The 26288-nt window shown below is 38.1% G+C and overlaps 1 protein-coding gene and 2 pseudogenes across 2 annotated transcripts; all 3 read right to left on the minus strand.

The window, feature by feature from the left end:
- Window positions 1-451: 451 nt before the first annotated feature.
- LOC125575432 lies at window positions 452-10336 on the minus strand (annotated as a pseudogene).
- A 1688-nt stretch (window positions 10337-12024) lies between these two features.
- LOC125583273 lies at window positions 12025-14461 on the minus strand (annotated as a pseudogene).
- A 3631-nt stretch (window positions 14462-18092) lies between these two features.
- On the minus strand, window positions 18093-21984 carry LOC106389935 (disease resistance protein TAO1-like). Of its 2 annotated transcripts, XR_007320916.1 has the most exons (6): window positions 21325-21984; window positions 19825-20932; window positions 19425-19733; window positions 19053-19167; window positions 18611-19005; window positions 18389-18438 (listed from the first exon to the last, which is right to left on the minus strand). XR_007320916.1 is itself a non-coding variant. In XM_048751425.1 (5 exons), exons 1-5 carry the CDS (start codon window positions 21921-21923, stop codon window positions 18318-18320), a joined length of 2694 nt encoding a protein of 897 aa, XP_048607382.1. In that variant the 5' UTR covers window positions 21924-21981; the 3' UTR covers window positions 18093-18317. The 2 variants fall into 2 exon arrangements, 1 of the variants encoding a protein (XP_048607382.1); XM_048751425.1 differs by having other exon boundaries at window positions 18093-18438; window positions 18611-19167; window positions 21325-21981.
- Window positions 21985-26288: the final 4304 nt, after the last annotated feature.

Genomic DNA, 26288 nt, shown 5'->3' on the forward strand with positions numbered 1-26288 from the left:
AACTCACGAATAGTAGCCTCTTCAACGCAGCTGTGAACTCTGGGGATGCGAGTACTTGTGTGTTGCTTTCCTAATCTGATTATAACTTTATGCCAACTTTAGTTAGTTGATAATCGTGTGTTCATAAACTTGATGTGTTGTTTTTATAATAAACTGTAAACAAGATTGCAGGGAATGTAAAACAGGGATATAGCTGAACATGCCAACCATGGCCCTCTATATCTGAGAATGTTAGGAAAAATGCTCAGTAAGGATTCCAAGAAAAGAATCTCTGCAGCACAAGCGAGAAGTTCTCTCTGGTGGAACAGATAAAATATAGACTGAGAAGTTAACTAGAACAATATTATGAGACAACAGAGATGAGTTGGAGTCAACCATGAAAGAATGCTTTAAGTGGCATCTTCAATCAGTTGAGATAGATTTCACTCAACGAGTAGGAAACAAAGGTTGCTGATAAAAATTGTTTCCTTGATATTTAAGATAAACAATGGAATGCATTACTATATTTTATGCACATGCGTACATAAATATAGTTGCCGTTACATTTTACGCAAACCAAACATAACACAATGATAATCTTACACACATACCGCAAAATGCGAAATGTTTCTTCAGCTTCCATCAACATGAGAGAGCTAAGCTTTCTAGAGGACGTAGTCCGCATTCTTTAATCTCCCAGTTTTCTTTTTTGAACCTGAACTCAAAGACTAATTCGGGGGAAGTCACAGTTTCTTCAAATTCGATTACGACCAGATGCTCAGAACGTGGACAGAGTGGGAACCATATATGAGTATATGCTGGGAAAACACCGACATCCCTCAGTTTGCCATTGATGCAATAAGATATATCCGACCTGTACCAATCCGCAGGCCCAACGTCGTCAGGGTTAGTAACCAGCAAGAGGCAAGCTTTGAATCTCAAGGATGTAGGAAAATGTGTATCGAATCCATTCAGTTTCATTGACACTGAACTCCCCGTGGCTCTGTAACTGAAATAATATGCAGGCACCGTTTCTCCGGGAAAGATCGCCCATCTTTCTATCGATGTCTTGAGAATAAGGTCTACTGCTTCTCGATTCAGTTTGAGGCAGTTAACAAAGCGAAGATCACTCAGCTTTGTCCTGTAAAAAGAGCAATCTAGTCTCTCGAGGGACTCACAGTTTTCTACATGCATGAATTTTAATGAATCTGGAAGCTGTGGGAGCGAAACCAGCTTTGTGCATCCGTTGATTACAAGTGTTTGTAGACGAGACATTTCTTTTACCAATGGAGAAATTTCTTGAATTCCTGTGTCGCTCAAGTGAAGATTCGTGATGAGGTCAAAAGCATGATGCGATTTCCTTAGGTTTTCACTGTATGACATGTCTAAGGTATCAAGACGAGACCATGACCTGATTGATGTTGGAATTTCTTCAATAGCAGTTCCTATGATTCCTAGAAACCTAATGTTTGTGGAAATCTCAGGAAAGCTCCACAAGGAAGGGCCATTAACGTTGATGTTCAAGAAAATCAAGAGATTTCATGTTGATGTTCACTGGAAGGGCCATTAACGTTGAGCAATTTCTGAGATTCAACTTCTTCAAATTATGAAGATTCCCAATAGAAGAGGGGAGCTCCACAAGGCTTGAACATCCTTTGAGATCCAAATTCTCAAGATTAGTCATATTCCCAATAGAATAGAATAAGGGAGCTCCACAAGGCTTGAGCATCCTTTGAGATCCAAATTCTCAAGATTAGTCATATTACCAATAGAAGAGGGAAGCTCCACAAGGCTTGAGCATCCGTACAAATACTTAGCCGTCATAGAATAGGGGAGCGCCACCGAGAGAAACAACTTTTTGAGATTAGTCATATTTCCAATTGAAAAAGGGAGTCCCACAAGGTTTAAGCATCCAGAGAGATCCAAATTCTCAAGATTAGTCATGTTACCAATAGAAGAAGGGAGTTCCATAAGGCTTGAGCACAGCATGAGATTCAATTTCTTGAGATTAGTCAAATTCCCAATAGAAGAAGGAAGCTCCACAAGACTTGAGCAATTCTCGAGATCCAGTTCTCGGAGATTTGTGGCAGTTGAAAGATTAGGAAGCTCCTTTAGATTTATGGAATGAGACAAATCCATCCACTTGAGATTTCTAATCGTCTGTACAGATAAACAAAATGCATCATTAAGAAAAAGACGATCCTCAGTTAAAGCATATTATTTAGAAATATATACATATTTGTACTTACTTTATTTCCTTCCCACAATTTCTCAAGGTTGCTACAACTCATTTTTATTTCCATTAGGAGCTCCGGATTAAAATTAGAAGGCAGACATGTCATCGGGAATGTTCTCCAATGCAGTAATCTAACTTCTCGAGGTAGACAGTTCACACTTTCTAATATGTATTGACTATTTGTTCGTACGAGTATAATATGCTCAACATAATGACTATCAAGTCTTAAGAATTGGAGATTGGACATTCTTTCAAAGGCTTGGTCGCTTATCTTCAACTCCTTCTCCAACAAAAAGTTTATTCCTATAACACTTCGACTACCCTGAAAAAAAAACCCCAAAGATACATAAGCAAACATGATTTGTTTTAACATTTTCTAGGGAGAAATGCTGAGAACGACCAATGTGAACACTTACTAGTGTATCATCACGTAGTACTTGGCGTATATCTCCATCATCAACCAAAAACTGACGCTGCCCAGGTTCGTTAGGGGATTGTTTACGAACAATTTCCCTACCCAAACGTGCTAGCAAATCATGCATCCTTATATATCCTTCTGAGTCTACGGATATGAGAGATTTCTCAGCTAAAACACGAAGACGACTTTTAACAGCAACAAATTTCTCTGCAAGAAACTCTTCTACTTTGCCAATCTGTTCACCGTTGAAAAAGCAGGCTATGTGAAGAAACAAAGGGAGTTTACCAGCAAGGTCTGTAACTTTGCAAGCAAGGTCCCCAAAACCATCGTACGGAGATTTTTGACCAAAAGCGTTCATGCAGAAGATTTCAAGTGCCTCATCATCACGAGGAAAATCAACCTTGTAAATATGGTTGATCTGATGTGCATTCAAAATTCTTTTATCTTGCGTTGTAACAATAATCCGACTTCCACTGCCAAACCAGCAAGTTTCTTTCGCCAAGGCATCTAGTTGCGCTGAGTGATCCACGTCATCGAGAACAGCTAACACTTTCTTATTTTTTAGCCGGTCTTGTGCAACTCCTAAATGATGGATAGTGACATCATTCTGATTGAGTATTAGAGACAAGAACTTATTTTGTAATTGCAGTTGTGCGCTGTATCTATCAAAACAAGGTCTTGGATACTCTCTTTTGATATTCTCCATGAAGACGCTAAGTTGAAAGTCAGGAGAGTGTTGGCTAAATAGAGATCTGGCGATGGTGCTCTTACCAATTCCAGACGGACCCCAAATCCCTATCATCCTCACCTCATTGGAATCCAAGCGTAAGAGCAGATCCATATTTTCCATGTGAGCTCTCATCCCAACTAAGCTGTTGAAATCACTTGATGGAACAGAACTAATCAGCTTGTTTGAAACATCAGTGGCTATTTCCTCAATCATGGCCGCTTCATTATCCCTAATCAGAGGAAAGATAATACATCGGCTCAAACGGTTTCCAAATAAGAGTTGTTTGGCTGGAAATATGCTGTGTGCAATTCTCAAGAATGTCACATTGCATGTTTTTATACACAAATTTTTGGATGATGTTAAATACACAAAACTCTTAAATTAAAAATTAAGCAACTCTATTTGAATTCACGCTCCCAATATCTCTTCATTAAATAACCAAATATGTTCAAAATTTAGAGAATGGTATAAGTTTTCACAAATTAACCCACACACCGAAACACACCGTTTTGAGTTTTCTCTCTAGTGAGCGATTCTGAGGCGATTTGGAGCTAGGGTTTTGAGGATGGATTCGGCTGCGCCACCGGGTTCTCCTGTCTCTCCGACGAGGGATAGGATGGTTACGGAGGTTCGCGACGAGGGTTCTACGGTGGGGAAGTCAGATCTACCTACCATTCCGAAGCTTGGGCTGAGTTGGGTGTTTGCTGCCCAAGATAAAAAGGTGTTGAAGAAGTTCAATGTTGAGATCACTAACAGGGATGGTCTTCATTCGGTGGTGATTCCGGAGGAGGCTCTAGCGAATCAAACTCCTTTGTGGGAGGACTTTGTCGTCGGAAAGTTTCTGGACATCTCCCCCCACATTGCTAAGGTCCATATGGTTTTAAACAAGATTTGGAAGTATGGTGAGGTTGCTGCGAAGGTGGAAGTGTACGAAGTAAATGCGACAACTATGAGGTTCAGGGTTCCAAATCCAAAAGCTAGGGAGAAGATCCTGAGGAAAGGTATGTGGAGTATCGCAGGTGTACCAATGGTGGTGACAAAGTGGACTCCGAGGGCGGAGGAAGAAAAGCAGGAAGAGGAGTCCATTCCAATGTGGGTTCATCTCCGTAGGGTTCCGCTTCATATGTTCTCCTGGGAAGGTCTCGGGTTCATTACGAGTGCAGTGGGCTTCCCGGTAAAGTTACATCCAGAGACGTTAGCTTGCTCTAACTTTGAAGAAGAAAAAGTCTTTGCTAAGGTTGATGTCTCTAAGGCCCTCCCCAAATTCATCAACTTTACAAAGAACGGGAAAGAGTTTGAGGTGGACTTTCAGTTTCCCTGGCTCCCTGACAGATGCAAGTTATGCGACAAGTGGGGACACATGGAGGAGGTCTGTAAGATGAAAGAGAAGGAGAGTCAGTGGGAAAGGGTTGAGCACTGACTTAGAAAAGGTGGTTGAAGGTGATCTAGTTTCAACTAAGCAGCTGGAGAGTTCGAAAGATGAATTTGCTCAGATAAGTAAAGTGGGGATAGTTGAGAAGAGTTTGGAAGCTGGTACACAAAAAGAAGAGAACCCAGCGGGGGAGAAGGTAGTTGTTACTTCAGATGAGACAAGTAGCTGGGCGTTAGTCTCACCTGCGAAAATGGGAAGGTCTCCGGCAAGGATCAGACAGAGGTTCTTCACATTTCAGCTTCAAAATTCGCAGTCTTGAGTGTTGAAGAAGAACGAGAGGACGGGGAAATACCACATGAAAGCCACCAGTGTGTTAATGAAGAGGCTCACTTATCCAAGGAGAGTACGGATGTTGGAAGCGAGGCAGTCGATGAGGGTATCACTATTGCTAAGGTAGTTGAGGAGCAGTCAAGTATGGTTCAAGAGGTAGATGAACAAAGTGAACCAAGTACAACAAGGGGGTCCAGAAGGAAGAAAGCTAAGTCACAGAATGCAACTTCGGTGACTATGAGCACCAGGTCTTCCCTCCGTCATTAATATGTCGAGCTTCTTTTGGAATGTGTGCGGATTCAACAAACCATTGAAACATTCCGTGATGAAAGAGTGGCTCAGCAATAAGGATATGAAGTTTGGTTGTATTTTGGAAACAAGAGTAAAGGAGGGAAAGGCAGGAAGGATTTTGGGTTCGGTGTTTAAGGATTGGTCTTCGATGACCAACTACGAGCACAGTCAGGGAGGTAGAATTTGGTTGCTGTGGAGAGACACTGTTCGGTTTACTCCAGTGTACAAGACTGATCAGCTGATCACTGTCTCTGTCTCTTTGGAAAATGAGGAAGAGTTTTTCTCTACATTTGTCTATGCTAGTAATGAGGTGGAAGGCAGGAAGCAGCTGTGGGAAGATCTATGTCACCATCATGACTCTCCTCTATTTCAAAACAAAGCGTGGTTGATTATGGGAGATTTCAACGAGATACTTGAAATGGGAGAGCACTCGGGGGGTGATAGTCTGCTTCGAGCTCCGAATGGTATGAGGGATTTTCAGAGGATGGCTCTCCACTGTCGTCTCTCAGATATGGGGTATCAGGGGCCTTTATTCACCTGATGTAATAAAAGAGAAGAAGGATTGATCTGTAAGAAGCTTGATAGGGTCCTTATAAACGATGTGGCAATGGTTAAGCTTGCGAATGCATATTCAGCGTTTGCACCTGGCGGCTGCTCTGACCACATGCGGTGTCAGATTCACATCCTTCAGGGTGTGGAGAAGATCAGACGACCGTTTAAATATGTAAATGCTTTAGGAAGGTTGCCAAGCTTTCTACCTATGGTGAAGGAGTACTGGGAGTCGACGGACGTGCTCTTCCATTCTACTTCAGCTATGTACCGGTTTTCTAAGAAGCTTAAAAATCAAAAGCCAATGATCAGGGAACTTGGTAGAGAAAAGCTGAGGAATCTATCTAAACGCGCTTCTAAAGCGTATAACACCCTTTGTGAGAAGCAGCAAAACACACTTGCCAACCCAAATACGGTGGCGATGAATGAGGAAGCTACTGCTTATGAGAAGTGGCTCCATGTGGCAGAGTTAGAAGAGGACTTTCTAAAGCAGAAATCGAAGCTCCATTGGTTAAATGTGGGAGACCAAAACAACAAGACTTTCCACAATTCGATCAAGACAAGACAAGCTCAGAACACCTTGAGGGAGGTTAAATGTCAGGATGGAAGGATAGTAAACAATCACCAGGAGATTAAGGTTGAGGCAGAGAGCTTCTTCTCAGATGTTCTAAATAAAGTTCCAAGCCGGTTCCAAGCTGCTTCGGTGGAGGAGCTGAGGGAGCTAATTGAGTTTCAGTGTACCTCTGTTGACTGTAGTTTGTTGGAAGCTGAGGTCTCGGCAGAGGATATAAGGAAGGTGTTATTCTCTATGCCGTCAAATAAATCCCCAGGACCGGATGGATTTCCTGCGGAATTCTACAAAACAACATGGCCGGTGATATCTCATGACTTCACCATCGCGGTCCAATCTGTCTTCCGTCTGGGGTTTCTACCAAAAGGAGTAAACTCAACAATTCTGGCTTTGGTACCCAAGAAGAATGATGCAATGGAGATGAGAGACTACAGACCTATTGCGTGTTGCAATGTGCTGTACAAGGTTGTATCGAAGATTCTTGCAAATCGTCTGAAGTTACTCTTACCAAGGATCATAGCTGAGAACCAATCCGCTTTCGTAAAAGGAAGACTGCTGATGGAAAATGTCTTGCTAGCTTCATAATTGGTCAAGGACTACCACAAAGAATCTGTTTCCCCCCGGTGTGCTATGAAAATAGACATCTCTAAGGCGTTTGATTCGGTCCAGTGGCAATTTATTATCAACGGGTTACTGGCTATGGGATTTCCGGAGAGGTTCATACATTGGATAAAACTTTGTATCACCACCCCCTCCTCGGTTCAAGTACAAGGCGAACTGGCGGGTTATTTCCAAAGCAGTAGGGGTCTGAGACAAGGCTGCTCCCTCTCCCCCTATCTGTTTGTTCTCTGTATGAATGTCATGTCCCTGAAAATGGACAAAGCAATGAGAGAGGGAAAATTCAGTCCTCATCCTCGATGTCAGTCCCTACAGCTTACTCATCTGTGTTTTGCGGATGACTTGATTGTGTTTGTTGAAGGTACAAAATGTTCGGTAGAGGGGGCTCTTACAGTGTTTGATGAATTTGAATTGTGGTCAGGACTCTCTATCAGTTTAGAGAAATCGACAATTCTTCATAGCAGGAGTATCAGTGGTTGAAAGATGCAGGATTTTGACGAACTTTCCCTTCGCAGTGGGAGAACTTCCAGTCAGATATTTGGGGCTTCCCCTGCTAACGCAAGCTACTTGCCTCTCCTAGAAAAGATCAGAGGTCGTATATGTACTTGGACAAGCAGATTTCTTTCCTATGCAGGGAGACTGCAGCTGATCCAGTCTGTGCTAGTGAGTATAATTAACTTCTGGTCAGCGGTTTTTCACCTACCAAGTCAATGCATAAGGGAAATTGAGCAACTCTGTTCAGCTTTCCTCTGGTCAGGCCCGACACTAAAGACCTCGGGTGCAAAGGTGGCATGGGTGGAGGTCAGTATACCAAAAAACGAGGGAGGACTGAGGATTAGATCTTTAAAACAAGTTAATTTCGTCTATGGGTTGAAGCTTATTTGGAGGATGCTAGTTGGTGGCTCGCTGTGGGGAAAATGGGTTCAAACGAACCTTCTCAAAATTAAAAGCTTCTGGGAAGTTAAGGAAAGTTCACAGATTGGCTCTTGGATTTTCAGGAAAATGCTTAAGATGCGGTCTGTTGCTAAGACATTCTATATGAAAGTAGTGGGGAATGGGAGACATACTTCTTTTTGGTATGACAAGTGGACTGAGCTGGGAGTGATGTCGGATCTTCTCGGAGACAGAGGGGTTATGGATCTGGGTATCAGGCGAGAAGCCACAGTGGAGGAAGTTCTCTGCAATAACAGAAGGAGAAAACGACATACAAGAGTTTTGTTGAATGATATTGAGAAAGAATTGGAAATAATCAAAGCAAAGCAGAGAGCAGATGTGAAGGACGTCGATCTGTGGAGAGGGAACATGGGATTCAAGCACAAATTCTCCACTCATGCGACTTGGCAGCTAACAAGACCACCAGGGACTCAATGCACTTGGAGCAGGGGTATCTGGTTCTCTCAGGCAAATCCCAAATTTGCTTTCATGGCTTGGTTAGCGCTGCGGGATAGGCTTTCCACCATGGATCGAGTTTCGAACTGGAGTCAAGGGGTGGACACGGCCTATGTACTTTGCAAAAATGCTACTGAAACAAAGAAGCACATTTTCTTTGAGTGCAGCTTCTCCTCACGTATTTGGGGAACTATCACCAAAGGGATACTGCTCAACACTTACTCTACTAGTTGGGGTGACATTATCAGGCAGATCACAAACCAGTCTATGGAGAAGAAGAAGAGGTTTGCTCTTCGCTATGCTTTTCAAACTGCCTTGTACATGATCTGGACAGAACGCAACAAGAGGCGTCATGGTGAACAGCCTCTCCCATTACTGGTCTTGGCAAAGCTGATAGATAAAGCTATCAGGAACAAGCTCAGTTTGGTGCAGTCCAAAGGAGTAAGGGGGTTGGAAAGTATGCTGCAGTACTGGTTTGGCACAATGACGTAAATAGGATTCTGGCTAATGGCTAGGTTTTAGTAGTTTTGAAGCATAGGTTGCTGTAAAGAAGGGTTTGGAGATAGGAGTAGAAGTCTATTTAGATAAAGTATCACTTGATGTAAAAAGGTTATTTTTTGATTTTTTGATGAATAAAATTTAACATTCGTTAAAAAAAAAGTTTTCACAAGTTTTTGAATTTTTGGAACTAACACCTTTTTGTTATATTTTGAGATTAACATTGATATTATATATTGATGCATATAAAGAGCAAGTAAAAATTAAGAAGAAAAAACTGTGATCATTTGGAATTTCTGAGTGCTTTTTCAATGTGTTAGATTTGTATGAGTTTGAAAGATTAGAAATAAAAAGAAATAGAAAAGGACAAACCAGGTGCTTGAATCGTAACCAGCAATTGTCGCCACCTTCTCCAAAGCATGTCTCCATTTTTCAGTATCCTCCTTACTTTTACCCTCGCAAGTTTTTTCGAAAACTTTCCCAAAATATCCTCTGAGCTTCTTTACATCAGCCGGATCTACTTTATAGAAAACAGGGATCACGGTTTGGCCTAACTCTTCTTTGCACTTCATAATCTCCACCAACTCGTCAAGGCACCACTTTGAAGAAGCATAGTTCCTCGAGAGCAAGATGATGGCGATTTTAGATCCTCTAATGGCCCTTATGAGTTCTGGACCGATGGATTCTCCTCTCCTGATCTCATTGTCGATGAATGGTGTGATTCCTTTTCTTCTAAACTCCTTTTGAATGTGGCTTAGAAACCCTATGCGGACATCTTCCCCGCGGAAGCTTGGAAAAACATCGTGTGTCCAGTTATGAGACGAAGAAGATGGAGCAGATGAAAGAGACAAAGAGGACGGATGTGATGAGGGAGACAAAGAAGATGGAAGTGATGAAGGACACGGAGGTGAAGAAGGAGACAGAGAAGGTGGAGGTGATGATGGAACTTGAATTTGGCTCTGGTTCTGCACTCGGATCTTCTTTCTCGCTGGATTCGAAAGCTCATGTCCTTTCCTCTTCTTTCTCTTTTCTACCATCTTTCTCTGTTTCTTAATTTCTTTCAAAAACGATTGAAATCTCATTTTCAAAATCTTTTTTTTTTTACTGAAGTTGATAAAAAAGAAAATCAGTTTCTTGGTTTTCTCGATGGAATCTGAACTTTTTTAGAAAACATGAAGAAGCATACAACAAAATGGTAAAGGAAATGATAAAAAAGGAAGAAGCAAACTGTGTGGTGGAGAGAGGGACCAAGAATATTTCTAGATTAGTTTATGTAAAGCAATAATGAACCAAAGAGACTTGTGAAAATTTTGTATGTGTAATTGTGTATATGTCTTGAAACGTTGACTCGGCCGACTTACAAAGACTTTTGTGGAAAAATATGTCACCGACGAAAAATAAGGTGCATAAAGTTTAATGTAGAGTCCCACCATTCCGTTTTGGCTTATACTATTCTAAGAAGGAAAATGCAAGGAAGAGCACAAGCAATTTCAAGGAAGCAGTGATCAAAATCCAATGTCTGCACATCAGAACTGATGAGTTCACACTTGAAAATTTCGCAGCAAAGAGATCATTCAATCTTCTCTAGAAGCTTTTTATATATTTATCCTCATACTCATACCAATCTTTTCTTTTAAAACGTTTGGGCTTCGTTTGGTTTTCATATTCATTCAAACTTAAGTACATTCTTCATAAAAAATAATGTTCATGAACATCTGGTCATCATCATCTAGACAGTCCATTCGTCTTGTAATGGAAATGTGTGGTGGAAGTGAATTGTCCGATAGGATTGTAGATCAAGCCTGAGAACTTCTTGCTCTTTAGTAAAGATGAGAACGCTATGCTCAAAGCTACTGACTTTGGATTGTCTGTTTTCATTGGAGAAGCTGAGAACGCTATACATACAACTCTTCTAGTTATAAGATATATGTAAATGCTATGTTTTAGTTTCTTAAGATTATAACCAATGTTTATTTTCAGCCTTTCAGGTGTGATCCATATATAACTTGAGAGTCTTATTAGTTCAGTACATAGTGGTAATCTTCAAAAAGAGGATTTGCAAGTTGGCAATGTGAGTAATTACTTGTGTAGACCTTGTGTTTTCTTTTTTCCTAATCTTACTATCAGTTTAGTTAGTTGATAACTGTGTATTCATAAGCTTTATGTGTTGTTTTATAAACTGAAAACAAAATTGCAGGGAAAGTTTTGATAACGTTTGAGAAACATAAAAGATTATAGCTTTGCTAAGCTTTATTGACACATGAAAGATAGCTTAAGAAAGCTTTATTGAAATGCTAGAAACTAAAGAGAGGAAGAGATTAAGTTGTCACCAAGAGATAAACGTTGGATTTGATTTCATATATTGGAAAGGGAGAGGCTGCTATTATAGCAGCCAAAGTTACAACCAAAGAACATCTAACGACATATTTATAATGGTCTATAAACCGTAGTTACATGGTTACAAAAAGCTTCTTAATGGATCATTCAATGGGTCTTTCTTATGGGCTTCAATAAGTTTACAGAGATATTTGGATTGCAGAGATTATTCTATACATCTTGCTTTGTGGTGTACCTCCCTTAATTACAAAGAACTGAAAACCAGGGTGGCTAAACACGGTTCTAGACTCTCTGAAGATGAAGTTAACCAACTCATGGAAGTTATTACTATAGATACAGACTGGATTGAGAGGAGCACTTGTTCAAAGACTTCCAATACTTTGACAAAGACAAGAGCGGGTAAGTTCTCTTTGGTGGAACAGAGAAAACTATAGAATGAGAAGTTAAAACAATATTCCGAGACACTGAGATGGAATTGGCTTACACAGGTTTATCAACAATGAATGAGTTGGAGTTAGCCATGAAATAGTATGGTATGGGAGATGAAGCTATCATCAAAGAAGCTATAGAGGAAGTAGATACAGATAATTACAAGTTATGTTTCCCACTACATAGCATGAAAAAAAACCTATGAGCCAACGCTGAGATTAACAATGAAGAATTCTGTGCCATGATGAAGTGATACTGGTACCACGCAGCCACAAAAGGGAAAACTTGTTCCATTCCATTCATTGATAAATCGAAAAGGAGGAACATAAAATTAAACTTGATCCAAAAACATTATTCTAGAAGTTATAGTGGAAGAAGAAGTATTGCTGTCCTAAACCGAGGGAAATGTTTTACAGAAAGTAGTTTACACAGATACCGCAAACTGCGAATTGTTTTTTTCAGCTTCCATTAGAATGAGATGGTGCCGCAAGAAACTATCGATGATAAAGTGATGCTAAAATCATGGAAATTCTTCTAGTGCAGCTCCTTTAAGCTTTAGATTTATAAATATTTATGGAAATCTCAGGAATAAACCCTTTAAGGCACGCCTCAGAGGACTCAGTTTTCGGATAGGCAACACTCTTGGTGACCATCTTGAGAGAAAGAGAACAAACACCTTGTCCCTAACCAAAGCTTGGATCTCAACAGCATCAGGAAACATGTACTCAATAAGTCAGAAAGGTCTTCCAGTTAAATGAGCATACTCAATAAGAGAAACATATCCTGCTCCACTGAAAAAAAGAAAACAGATTCTCAATTATGGTAGTCTTAGTTGATAATAATCTCGGGTGTTCATATGCTTGATATGAAGCTTACAGGGATATCGCTGGACCTTCCAACCATGACCTTGTTATGAAAAACGCTCAGTAAGGATCCCAAGAAAAGAATCTCTGCAGCACAATCTCTTTGGTAAAGCTTTACAAACCCAAAAACATTGTAATAAATTTACTAGTTAATTACTTGGAAACCTTTAACAGTATCATTGTGGCTCTTCTTTGAACATCCTTGGATCAGAGGCGGCGAAGAGCGGGATAAGCCTTTATTGATAATGCTGTGTTGAGAAGAGGAAATTAAAGGTCTTAAAACAATCACTTACACTAATTAAGAACTCAAACTCTTTGAAGCTGAAGTTAAACAACTTGTGGAAGCTGTTAGTTTAGATACAGACCTGATCGAGATGAGCACTTATTCAAAGCCGATACATTGTACTCAAACCCAATGCGAAATGTTTCTTCAGCTTCAATTAACATGAGAGAGCCAAGCTTTCTGGAGGACGTAGCCCGCATTCCTTAATCTCCCAATTTTTACGGCGGAATCCGAACTCAAAGACTAATTCAGGGGAACTCACAGTTTCTTCAATTTCGAATACGAGCAGATGCTCTGATTGTTGAGACAGTTTCCCCCACAAAGAACAACATACCGAGTTAACCTTGACACCACTCAGTTTGTCCTTGATGCAATAAAATATATCCGACTTGTTCAAAGCACCAAAGTACCAAGCAGGCTCAACGTAGGAAGGCTTAGTAACCAGCAAGAGGCAAGCTTTAAATCCCAAGGATGTGGGAAAATGTGTATCGAATCCATTCAGTTTCATTGACACTGAACTCCCCGTGGCTCTGTAACTGAAATATGCAGGCACCGTTTCTCCGGGAAAGATCGCCCATCTTTTTGTCGATGTCTTGAGGATAAGGTCTCTTGCTTCTTGATTCAGTTTGAAGCAGTTAACAAAGCTGAGCTCATTAAACTTTGTCCTGTGAAAAGAGCAATCGAGTCTCTCGAGGGACTCACAGTTTTCTGCAGCTATGATTTGTAATGAATCTGGAAGCTGTGGGAGCGAAACCAGCTTTGTGCTTCCCTACGTTACAAGTTTATGTAGACGAGACATTTCCTTGACCCATGGAGAAACTTCTTGTATTCGTGTGTCGCTCAAGTGAAGCTCCGTGATGAGGTCAAACGCATGCTGGGATTTCCCGAGGTTTTCACTGTATGACATATGTAACCTTTCAAGACGAGACCATGACCTGATTGATTGAGGAATTTCTTCAATAGCAGTTCTCTTGAGCTTTAGAACTCTAATGTTTGTGGAAATCTCAGGAAAGCTTTTCAATGACGAGCAGTCCCCGAGATGAAGCTCATCAAGAGATTTCATGTTGATGTTCACTGGAAGAGCCTTTAGCTTTGAGCAACCTCTGAGATTCAACTGCTTCAAATTATGAAGATTCCCAATAGAAGAAGGGAGCTTTATAAAGCTTGAGCAATAACTAAGTTGGAAAGATACTAAATTAGTCATATTCCCAATAGAAGAAGTGAGCTCCACAAAGCTTGAGCTTCCGCTGAGATACAAATCCTCAACATTAGTCATATTTCCAATAGAAGAGGGGAGCTCCACAAGGCTTGAGCACTCGCCAAGAATCAACCTCTTGAGATTAGTCATATTCCCAATAGAGGAAGGGAGCTCCACAAGGCTTGAGCATCCATCGAGATCCAAATTCTCAAGATTAATTAGTCATATTACCAATAGAAGAGGAGAGCTCCACAAGGCTTGAGCATCTATCTAAGTTCAACTTCTCGAGATTAGTCATATTTCCAATAGAAAAAGGGAGCTCGACAAGGCTTGAACATCCATTTAACTCCAACTTCTTCAGATTAGCCATATTTCCAATAGAAAAAGGGAGTTCGACAAGACTTGAACATCCATCTAACTCCAACTCTTTGAGAGTAGTAATATTTCCAATAGAAAAGGGGAGCTCGACAAGACTTGAACATCCCGTGATATTCAAATTCTCGAGATTAATCAAATTCCCAATAGAAAAAGGAAGCTCCATAAGACTTGAACAATCACGAAGATCCAATTTTAGGAGATTTGTGGCAGTTGAAAGATTAGGAAGACTCCATAAAACGTTATCTCTACTCTCACTCACTCGTTGAAAGATTAGGAAGCTTCTTCAAGGTAATGATAAGAAGTCAGAATCATGAATGTGTGAGAGAGCGTTGATTGTTTGTCGTTTTATTATATTTGTTTTGGCACCTACATGACAAGGCCATGAGGTTTTATGTCGTCAAGGGGTGTGATTTCTGGCTATTGAAGCCAAAATGGAAACTAAGTTTGTGACATGACAAGAGACCAAACAAAAAAAACTGCCTTTGCGTTTAAACAAAAAGATTGTACAAACTCTTCCTCCCAAGTCCAGACATGGGTTCATTTGCTCTTGTTTTTGTCGGTTGCTGAATTGGAATCTCCGTTCTCTACGCATCACTAACATGTGTCATTTACATACTTAAAATCAATTTCAAACATAATCATCACACAGACTACAATGATGCGTGAGTTGTAGACGACAAAAATAAAATAAAGATAAGTTACTTCTGTTGTATCCTACTTCATTTTGCCTTTACATCCACAAAATTAGTGATTTTAACATTGTTGTTGTTCCATTCATTTCGTGGGAAGATAAGCGAACAAAGAAGCAAACACATATGGTAGTAAGTTTACAATAATGCCCTTGGGAATCACCGACATATAGCTAGGCTGCTACAAAACATCGTTGACATCGTTGGCAAAACATCTTCTGACATATGTCACCAACGAAAAATAAGGTGCATAAAGTCCCACCATTCCCTTTTGGCTTATACTATTCTAAGAAGGAAAATGCAAGGAAGAGCACAAGCAATTTCAAGGAAGCAGTGATCAAAATCCAATGTCTGCACATCAGAACTGATGAGTTCACACTTGAAAATTTCACAGCAAAGAGATCATTCAATCTTCTCTAGAAGCTTTTTTATATATTTCTCCTCCTACTCATACCAATCTTTTCTTTTAAAACGTTTGGGCTTCGTTTGGTTTTCATATTCATTCAAACTTAAGTACATTCTTCATAAAAAATAATGTTCATGAACATCTGGTCATCATCATCTAGACAGTCCATTCGTCTTGTAATGGAAATGTGTGGTGGAAGTGAATTGTCCGATAGGATTGTAGATCAAGCCTGAGAACTTCTTGCTCTTTAGTAAAGATGAGAACGCTATGCTCAAAGCTACCGACTTTGGATTGTCTGTTTTCATTGGAGAAGTTGAGAATGCTATACATACAACTCTTCTGGTTATAAGATATATGTAAATGCTATGTTTTAGATTTCTTAAGATTATAACCAATGTTTATTTTCAGGTGTGATCCATATATAACTTGAGAGTCTTATTAGTTTAGTTCATAGTGGTAATCTTCAAAACAGAGGCTTTGCAAGTTGGGAATGTGAGTAATTGTGTAGACCTTGTGTTTTTTTTTCCCTTAATCTTACTATCAGTTTAGTTAGTTGATAACTGTGTGTTCATACGCTTTAATGTGTTGTTTTATAAACTTAAAAAAAATTACAGGGAAAGTTTACAGAGATGAGTGCAGAGATTATTCTAGACATCTTGCTTTGTGGTGTACCTCCCTTACTTGCAAAGAACTGAAAACCAGGGTGGCTAAAAGATGAAGTTAACAAAATCATGGAAGTTATTACTATAGATACAGACTGGATTGAGATGAGCACTTGTTCAAAGACTTCCAATACTCTGACAAAGACAAGAGCTGGTAAGTTCGCTTTGGTGGAGCAGAGAAACCTATAGACTGAGAAGAAAATATTCTGAGACACTGATATGGACTTGGCTTAGACCGGTTTATAAACAGTGTATGAGTTGGAGTAAGCCATGAAAGAGTATGGATGGGGAGATGAAGCTATCATTAAATAATCTATAATGGAAGTAGATACAGATAATTACATGTTATGTTTCCCTCTACATATACAAATTCTGTTGGTATATGGTGGTTACGTTTTTTTTTGTTGTTTCAGTCATTTCGAATTACTGGTATGGCCTCTTCTCTAAGAAATCTGTTGACTTTTTGTGTTCATAGGCAGAACTGAATTCGAAAGGAGTGGCGCATTCTCAAAATTTGCATGTTTTCATGCTCTTTTCTGATACTTACCACGTATCTGACAGTCTGTGGTTCAGTGTAAAGCAACTAAGCAGTAGACAGAAGAAGCTGAAGTAGTCAAAGAAGGGCTTGAAGAAGCATTTAACAAGTACTTGGGATCAAAAAAATCTGGATACTCGTTATGTCAGAGGACAATACTTACAACTGCAATTGGGATCAGTCACGGTGAAAATATATTAGGTTATACGACCGTACAATGTAGGCTGTTTGTATATAAAAGAAATGCAGTCTTGACTATATTGGAGAAAACAAATGGTACAAGGAAGGCTTCTATTAGAGTGTATAGAAAGTTCAAATACGTTTGAGTTTCAACAAAGAGCGTCTTCTGGTCTGGTATATATGTGGAAAGGAGGATATATTTTTTTGTATGGCCCTGTTGGAGAAAGAAAAATCTGCACAACACTGAACAATATTCTGAGACACTTAGATGGATTTGGCTAACACAGTTTTATCACAAAGGTTGAGTTGGACTAAGCCCTGAAAGAGTACGTTCAATGGCATCCTGAATCAATTGACTTAGGGCCCGACTGGTTTAAACGCAGCGATTGCGGTTGCGGGAGTTTGCGGATGCAGATAGTTACGGTTTCAAGCGTTATTAAGCGTTTTGTATGACTGGTACAACGTTTGAAAATTATTACGTTTGCGAAATATTTGTGACTGGTTGATTATAAGATATTGCAGCGGTTTAATAATAAATTACTTATATCAACATATTATAACATTTAAAAAATATAAAAACATACTATTGTTATAAAATATAATAATTATCAATATAATATGATTAATAAAAATATTAGGTTTATTTATAAAAAATTCAAATTAGTTGAAAGTTATAATTTTAATAAAATTTGTTTTGAAGATTTATATTAAAAAAATTAAAAATATTTTATTTCATTTTATATATGTGTATATCTTTATATATGTGTGTATAGAAATGTTTAAAAATTCTAATAAATAGTTAGTTTAAAGTTTTTATGAAGCAAATTATGATACTGTTTGTGAATTTTAATTAATATATAAAATATGTATATATTTTTATTTATAATATTTCCATTTTAAAATTTTAATTTTAAAATTTTATAATATTTTTGAAAATAATTTTATATTTATTTTTCCACCTGCAACCGCCTGCAAACGCAAACGCTAGCTGGAACCAGCTTTTGATTTTAAGAGGTTTAGAGCGGTTTGGAGCGATTTGTATGATTGTTTCAAAACGCTGTCAACCGCTAGCAACCGCAAAAACTACGTTTACAGGTCATAGAGGGAAAACCAGTGAGGCCCTTAGTCACTTAGGATATATTTCACTCAAGTTGCACAAACCTTTTTTATTGTAGAATGAACGTATCACAACAATATTATGCACATAGGCACATAGATTATTTTTGCCAACACATTTTTACTCAAACCCCAAGATAACTCACAACGCAATGATAATTTTAGACAAATACCGAAAAAATGGACATCAACTTGAAATTAAGGTTTTTGGAAGAAAAGAAAATTGTTAACGAAAATGAGATTTGTTTTTTCAGCGTCCATTAACACGAGGAGGGAGCATCGCTTTCTGGAGAACCGCATTCGTCACTTTCTTCTGAACCGTATTCTTCGCTTTCCCAATCGCTTTCTGGAGTACTTAGTCTGCATTCTTTTATCCTCGTCCTGTACCAAACACCAATCTCAACGTCAGTCTTACTAACCAGCAAAACGCAAGCTATAAATCTCAGTGATGTAGGAAAATTGATGTGAGGATATTCTTGATGAGGTCAAAAACATGCTGCCATTTCCAGAGGTTTTCACAGTATGAATAAACATATCAAGACGAGACCATTACCTGAATGATGGAGGAATTTCTTCTATAGCAGTTCCATTAATCTTTAGATCTACAATGTTTGTGCAAATTTCAGGAAGGCTTTTCAACGACGAGCAGTTACTGAGATCTAGCTCCCAAAGAGATTCCAAGTTGATGATGATCGGAAGGGCCTTTAGCTTTGAGCAACCTTTCATTTGCAATCTTTGCAAACAATGAAGATTCCCAATAGAAGAGGGGAGCTTCTCTAGACTTGAGCATCCGTTGAGATACAAGTCCTGGAGATTAGTCAGATTCCCAATAGAAGAGGGGAGCTCCACAAGGCTTGAACATTTGTTGAGGTTCAACTGTTCAAAATGAGTCATATTTCCAATAGAAGAAGGAAGCTCCACAAGGCTTGAGCATCCTATGAGACATAATTCCTTGAGACTAGTCATATTCCCAATAAAAGAAGGGAGCTCCACAAGGCTTGAGCAGCACCACAGATCCAAACGTCGAAGATTAATGGCAGTTGAAAGATCAGGAAGCTCCTTCAGATTTTTCGCTTCAGTCAATTTCAACCACTTGAGATTTCTAATCGTCTGTACAGAAAACAAAGACATCATTAAAACAAACGTTGATACATATTTCATGCAAAAAAAAAAAAAATCACTACCAATAATTCTAATACAATAGCGCTTTCTCAAAATAAAATAAAATAAAATAATAATAATAATTCTTATACAAAAGGATCATTTAATTTCTTTTCAGCTAAAACACATTGTACAAGAAGATAACTTATAGGTTCGATCAAAACGGAAGTATACAAATTTTTAGAGAGAGAAATATTTGTACTTACTTTATTTCCTTCCCACAATTTCTCAAGCTTGCTAAAACTCATGTTTATTCCCACCAGGAACTCCGGATTAAAACTAGAAGGCAGACATGTCATTGGAAATTTGGTCCAATCCAGTAATTTAAGTTCTCGAGGTAGGCAGATCAGACTTTCTAGTACGTATGGACTGTGGTCTAGTACGTATGGACCGTGGTAACTAAAATCACAAGAACGATTTAAGAATTGAACATTGGACATTCTTTCAAAGGCTCTGTCACTTACCTTCAACTCCTTTCCCAACTCAATAGTTATGCCTATAACACTTCGACTACCCTGAAAAAGAAACCAAAGATAAATAAGCAACATGATTTGTTGTCACATATTCTAGGGATAAATGCAGTGAACGACCAATATGAAAACTTACTACTGTACCATCACTTAGTACTTTGCATATATCTTCATCATCAACCAAAAACTGACGTTGCCCAGGCTCGTAAGGGGCTTGTTTACGAACAATTTCCCTACCCAAAAGTGCTAGCAAATCATGCATCTTTATAACTCCCGAGTCGACGGATATGAGAGATCTCTCAGCTAAAACACGAAGACGACCTTTTATACCAGAAAAATTCTCTGTAAGACACTCCTCCACTATTGTAATATGTAGGCCGTTGAAAAAGCAGGCTATGTGAAGAAATAAAGCTTGATCGTCATTGCATAACGTATCATAGCTGAGCTTTAAAATACTTTCAATGTCTCCATCAAGTCTAGTTCTTAACCTTGGTAACTCATGTTCCCACTCCTCTTTTGACAATCCCTTGAAATAAGATCCCACAACACTTAGACCCAATGGGAGTTTACCAACAAGCTTTGTAACTTCCAGAGCAAGGTCCCCAAAACCATCATATGGGGATTTTTGACCAAAAGCATTTATGCAGAAGATTTCAAGAGCTTCATCATCATGTGGAAAACCAACCTCGTAAATAAGGTTAATCGGATGTGTTTTTAAAATTCTCTTATCTTGCGTTGTGACGATAACCCGACTTCCCGGACCAAACCACCAAAGTTCTTTCGCCAAGGCATCTAGTTGCGCAGATTGGTCCACGTCGTCGAGAACAACTAACACTTTCTTATCTTTTAGTCGGTCTTGTGCAACTCCTAAATGATGGATAGTGACATCCTTCTGATTGAGTATTAGAGATAAGAACTCTTTCTGTAATTGCAGTTGGGCGCCGTATCTATCGAAACAAGGTCTTGGATAGTGTCTTTTGATATTGTCCATGAAGACACTAAGTTGGAAGTCATGAGAGTATTGGCTAAAGAGAGATCTGGCGATGGTGCTCTTACCAATTCCAGACGGACCCCAAATCCCTATCATCCTCACTTCATCGGAGTCCAAGCGTAAGAGCAGTTCCGTACTTTTCATGTGAGCTCTCATCCCAACTAAGCTGTCGAAATCACTTGATGGAACAGAACTAATCAGCTTGTTTGAAACATCATTGGCTATTTCCTCAATCATGGCTGCTTCATTATCCCTAAACAGGGGAAAGATAAATATATTCGCTCAATACGTTTTGCAAATATGAATCGGTTTTGGCTGCATATATACAAAATTTGAAAGATGTTAAAATACACAAAACTCTCAAATTTTAAAATCAAGCAACTCTATTTGAAATCACATCCTAATAGGTATTCATAAATAACCAAATTAACATCTGTAAAATGTAGGGAATGATATAAATTTTCAAAAGTTTTGCAACCAAGGCTTTTTTATTATATTTTGACATAAATATTGATATTATATATTGATGTCATGGAAAGATAAATAAGTGGAAAATTTGTTATCGTTTGGAAATTTTTTTTCTGTTTGTTACATTTGTATGTGTTTGAAAGATTAGAAGCAAAAAGAAATAGAAAAAAGACGAACCAATTGCTTGAATGGTAACCAGCGACTGTGGACACTTTGGCTAGAGTTTCTTTCCATCTCCCAATATCCTCTTTACTTTTACCCACACAAGTTTTTCTGAAAACTTTCCCAAAATATCCAGTCAGCTTCTTTACATCAGACGGATCTACTTTATAGAAAACGACCATCACAGTTTGACCCAACTCTTCTCTGCACTTCATAATTTCCACCAACTCATCAAGACACCATTTTGAAGATGCATAGTTCCTCGAGAGCAAGATGATCGCGATCTTAGATCCTCTAATCGCCTTTATGAGTTCGGGACCGATGGATCCTCCTCTATTGATCCTATTGTCGTTGAATGGAGTGATTCCCTTTCTCTTAAACTCTTTCTGAATGTGACTGAGTAAGTCTATGCGGACATCTTCCCCACGGAAACTGGGAAAGACATCGTGTGTCCAGTTTTGAGACGAAGAAGATGAAGGAACTGATGAAATAGAGAAAGAAGATGGATGTGATGAGTCAATTTCTTCGATGTCTTGATTGAATCTGAATTTTCGAAAAAACACGAAGCAACCTGTTGCAGCACCAAAGATGGTAAGGAAAAAGGAATAATTCATTTGTGTGGTGGAAAAAGAGAGAAAGAGAGAGATCTGTATATAATTCAGTAATCAAATATAGTAATAGAAGACATTGACTCTATATATTGACTGAGAATCTTTTTCCAAATATATTATCATTAATATGTTTTAGAAGTTAAAAGTGGCCAATAATTAGGCTTCGATTGTGTGTGTTGTAAAAACTAATAAATAATAAAATAAAAATGAAATAATTCTTTTTGAAATACTTTTATAAATATGTGAACAGTTAAAGTAGTAATATAAAAAATTATTCATTGTTCCTTTTCAATTTTTTTTTTTGTGATGAGGAATTTTTTTTTTTACATTTTATTTATAAAATTGAACATTACAGAATAGATATAAAAATATTTGAATATTTCAAATTAAATTTCTTTTAAAGGGTGTAATTTTTGGAAGATGTCACTTTTTCTTATTTCTATAATTTTGTTTTTGTAAAAATATGTTATGTAAATATGTCAGATACATTTTCTTCTTTGCCCCTATCAGTGAAAGACTAATCTCAAAATAATTTTATTTAAAATAATTTTATTTTTAGAGTCAATTTGACCAAAAGCCTAAAAAAAGTGAGGAATTACAAGCTACTTATAACAAAAAAATATTGTGGGCCTTTGTATTGTACCTAGACAAATATAAATGACCAAACAGTCCTCGTGTCTATTAATATTCCATCTGTTTTATAATAAGTGTTGTTTTAATTTTTTTTTTGTTATAAAAAAATATCACTTTACAATTTTAATGAAAACTATATTTAGTTTCACCTGAAAATTAATTGAAAACTTCATTAATTTTATAAATAATTTTATTTATCTCAGATACTATTAGCTAAACGGTATACTTAATAACAACTTACATATATTTCCGCCACTTTAATTTGTGTGAAAAATGTCAAAGTGACACTTATTTACATACGGAGGGAGTCATGAATTAGACTAGGCTTACTGTAGGTTAGAAACACAAAAAACTTATTTAAGGGGATTAATAATCATTAAAATGTTATGAAATAACTTATAATTTATAGTATTGAAAAATTTAAATAAGAGTAGAATTTAATATCCGTAGGAAGCAAATAACACTAATATAAGGGAGAGAGTTTATTATAAGTAAGGAGAAGAAGATGTAATCGTGTCTTACAAATGATCGAAAAACTTCGTATTTATAGAAGAAAAATCACTGTGCAAATAGTGACAGTGGAACCCACATCTTTTATTATTTCAACATATGTGTGCGCCTCTTTGTTTGAAATTAAGTTTCGTAACACTCTCCCTTGGAGACCAGTGTCACTCTCCGCTCTCGCTTAACGTCTTTGTTGCCTCGTTAAAAATCTTTCTAGGAAAACCCAATGGGAAAAACCATAGTAAGGTAAAAAGAGTACAACTACGTAAGCTCCCCCTCGAATGAACAGTCATAGATCCTTCTGATGACGCATTCCAATGTTACGAACATGTTTTCTGAATACCGAAGTCGGAAGTGATTTTGTGAAGAGGTCAGCTGCATTGTCGCATGATTGGATATATCTTACTTCAATCTCTTTCTTCTTTACGAGCTCTTGAGTGTATGAGAAGAACTTCGGATGAATATGCTTTGTTCTATCGCTTTTAATATATCCGTCCTTTGTTTGAGCAACACATGCTGCATTATCTTCATATAGAATAGTTGGCTCCATATTTTCGCCAATCCCGCTGCTTGAACAGATGTGTCGGCTCATTGATCTCAGCGATACACATTCTCTACTTGCTTCATGGAGTGCAATGATCTCAGCATGATTTGAAGAAGTAGCCACGAGCGTTTGTTTCTGGGAACGCCAAGATATAGCAGTGCCTCCGATCGTAAAAACATATCTTGTTTGCGATCGGGCTTTGTGTGGATCTGAAAGATATCATGCATCTGCAAAACCAACCATTTGACCTTTTGAACTTTTAGGATAAAATAAGCCTAAATCAATGGTCCCTTGGAGGTAACGAAAAACATGTTTAATTCCATTCCAATGTCTTCGTGTTGGAGATGAGCTAAATCTTGCTAGAAGATTAACAGCGAATGATATATCAGGCCGTGTACAATTTGCAAGGTACATCAACGCTCCAATTGCACTTAGATATGGTACTTCTGGACCAAGTATCTCTTCTTTTTCCTCAGGTGGTCGAAATGGATCACTTTCAATATTAAGTGACCTAACGACCATCGGGGTGCTAAGAGGAGTTGATTTATCCATGTTAAATCGTTTCAACACTCTTTTAGTGTATGTGGATTGATGCACAAATATACCATTTTGTGAATATTCTATTTGTAGGCCAAGACAATACAGTGTCTGTCCTAGATGTTTCATCTCAAATTCTCCTTTGAGATAGTCTGATGCCTTTTGTATTTCCTTTTGAGTTCCGATAATGTTAAGATCATCAACATATACCGCGATTATTACAAATCCGGATATTGTTTTCTTGATGAAAACAGATGGGCATATAGGATCATTCACATATCCTTTTTTTATTAAATGATCACTGAGACGATTATACCACATACTTCCAGATTGCTTTAACCCATATAGTGATCTTTGCAATTTTATTGCACATAACTCTTTAGGTTTGGAACTTAATGCTTCTGGCATTTTAAATCCATCAAGGATTTTCATGTAGATATCAGTATCTAATGATCCGTATAGATAAACTGTAACAACATCCATGAGACGCATCTCAAGATTTTTATCAGCGGCTAGACTCATCAGGAATCTAAATGTGATCGCATCCATTACAGGAGAATATGTTTCCTCATAATCAATACCAGGTCTTTGAGAAAATCCTTGGGCTACAAGGCGAGCTTTATACCTTATAATCTCATTTTTCTCATTTCGTTTTCGAACGAAAATCCATATGTACCCAACTGGTCTCACATCTTCAGGTGTGAGTACAATAGATCCAAATACTTTTCGTTTGTTAAGCGAATCAAATTCGATTTGTATTGCTTCTTTCCATTTATTCCAATCATGTCTCTTTTGACATTCATATATGGATTTCGGTTCTGGATCATCGGTATCTTCATTTACCTCATTTGACATAAGATATGAGAAAACATCACCAATGTCATCATTTTCATTCCTTTTCCATATCTTTTTATTATTTTTATTATGGATGTAATTAATAGAAATCTCATGATTATCTTTCTTTTCATGGTGCTCTGATTCATCAGAGTCCTTATCATTTATTTCTTCCAAAATATTTTCCGCTATTTTGGGTGCATCACATATTTCAGCTTTCTTCTTCTGTTTCCTAGGATTCTTATCCTTAGAACCAACAGGTCTACCACGCTTCAGGCGTGTTTTTGGCTCTCGTGTGTCATCTTCCTTTTCTTGTTCATTTGGCATTTTGATACGAGCATGCGCATTTGCAGCTGGTATATGAGATTTAGTTACCGTCTTGGTATCTGCAAATGCATCAGGTAGCTGGTTAGCTATACTCTGTAAATGCATAATTCGTTGAACTTCTAGTTCTGACTCTTTAGTAGGAGGATCAAGATATAACAATGATGGTACACTCCATTTTATATCATTTCCAACATTTTTGTTTTCTCCCCTAGAACTGGGAATACATTTTCGTCAAAATGACAATCAGCAAAACGTGCTGTAAAGACGTCACCAGTCTGTGGTTCTAGGTATCTTATAATTGATGGAGAGTCACAACCAACATATATTCCCAACCTTCTTTGTGGTCCCATCTTTGTTCGTTGTGGTGGTGCTACAGGCACATATACTGCACAACCAAAGATTCTTAAATGGGAAATATTTGGTTCTCGACCAAACGCTAATTGTAGTGGGGAATACTTGTGGTATGCACTCGGTCTGATTCGAATGAGTGTTTCTGCGTGCAAAATAGCATGTCCCTATACAGAGGTTGGAAGTTTTGATCTCATGATCAATGGTCTTGCAATCAGTTGCAGACGCTTAATTAAAGATTCAGCCAAACCATTTTGCGTATGAACATGAGCCACAAAATGTTCAATTTCAATTCCCGTTACCATACAATAATCATTGAATGCTTGGGATGTGAATTCACCAGCGTTGTCTAATCTAACTTTTTTAATATTATAATCAGGGAACTGTGTCCGCAGTTTGATTATATGAGTTAGAAATCTCGCAAATGCCATGTTTCGAGATGATAATAGACAAACGTGTGACCATCTACTGGATGCGTCAATTAATACCATAAAATAGTGGAATGGTCCACATGGTGGATGTATCGGTCCACATATATCACCTTGAATTCTTTCAAGGAACTTTGGTGATTCTTTATCGATTTTGGTTGGCGATGGACTTACGATCAATTTTCCTAGAGAACATGCAACACATGTCATTTT

The sequence above is a fragment of the Brassica napus genome, chromosome C3 (assembly GCF_020379485.1).
Source record: "Brassica napus cultivar Da-Ae chromosome C3, Da-Ae, whole genome shotgun sequence".
Classification (NCBI taxonomy): Eukaryota; Viridiplantae; Streptophyta; class Magnoliopsida; order Brassicales; family Brassicaceae; genus Brassica; species Brassica napus.

Bases quoted from the DNA above. Each gene is read 5' to 3' on its own strand.
- LOC106389935 (XM_048751425.1), bottom strand. From the start codon at position 21,923: ATGAATTATTCCTTTTTCCTTACCATCTTTGGTGCTGCAACAGGTTGC. The intron at 20,933-21,324 runs GTTCGTCTTTTT...TCCCCTGTTTAG, and splicing joins GGTTACCATTCAAGCAATTG to GGATAATGAAGCAGCCATGA. The intron at 19,168-19,424 runs GTAAGTACAAAT...TTTTCTGTACAG, and splicing joins AATTGTGGGAAGGAAATAAA to ACGATTAGAAATCTCAAGTG.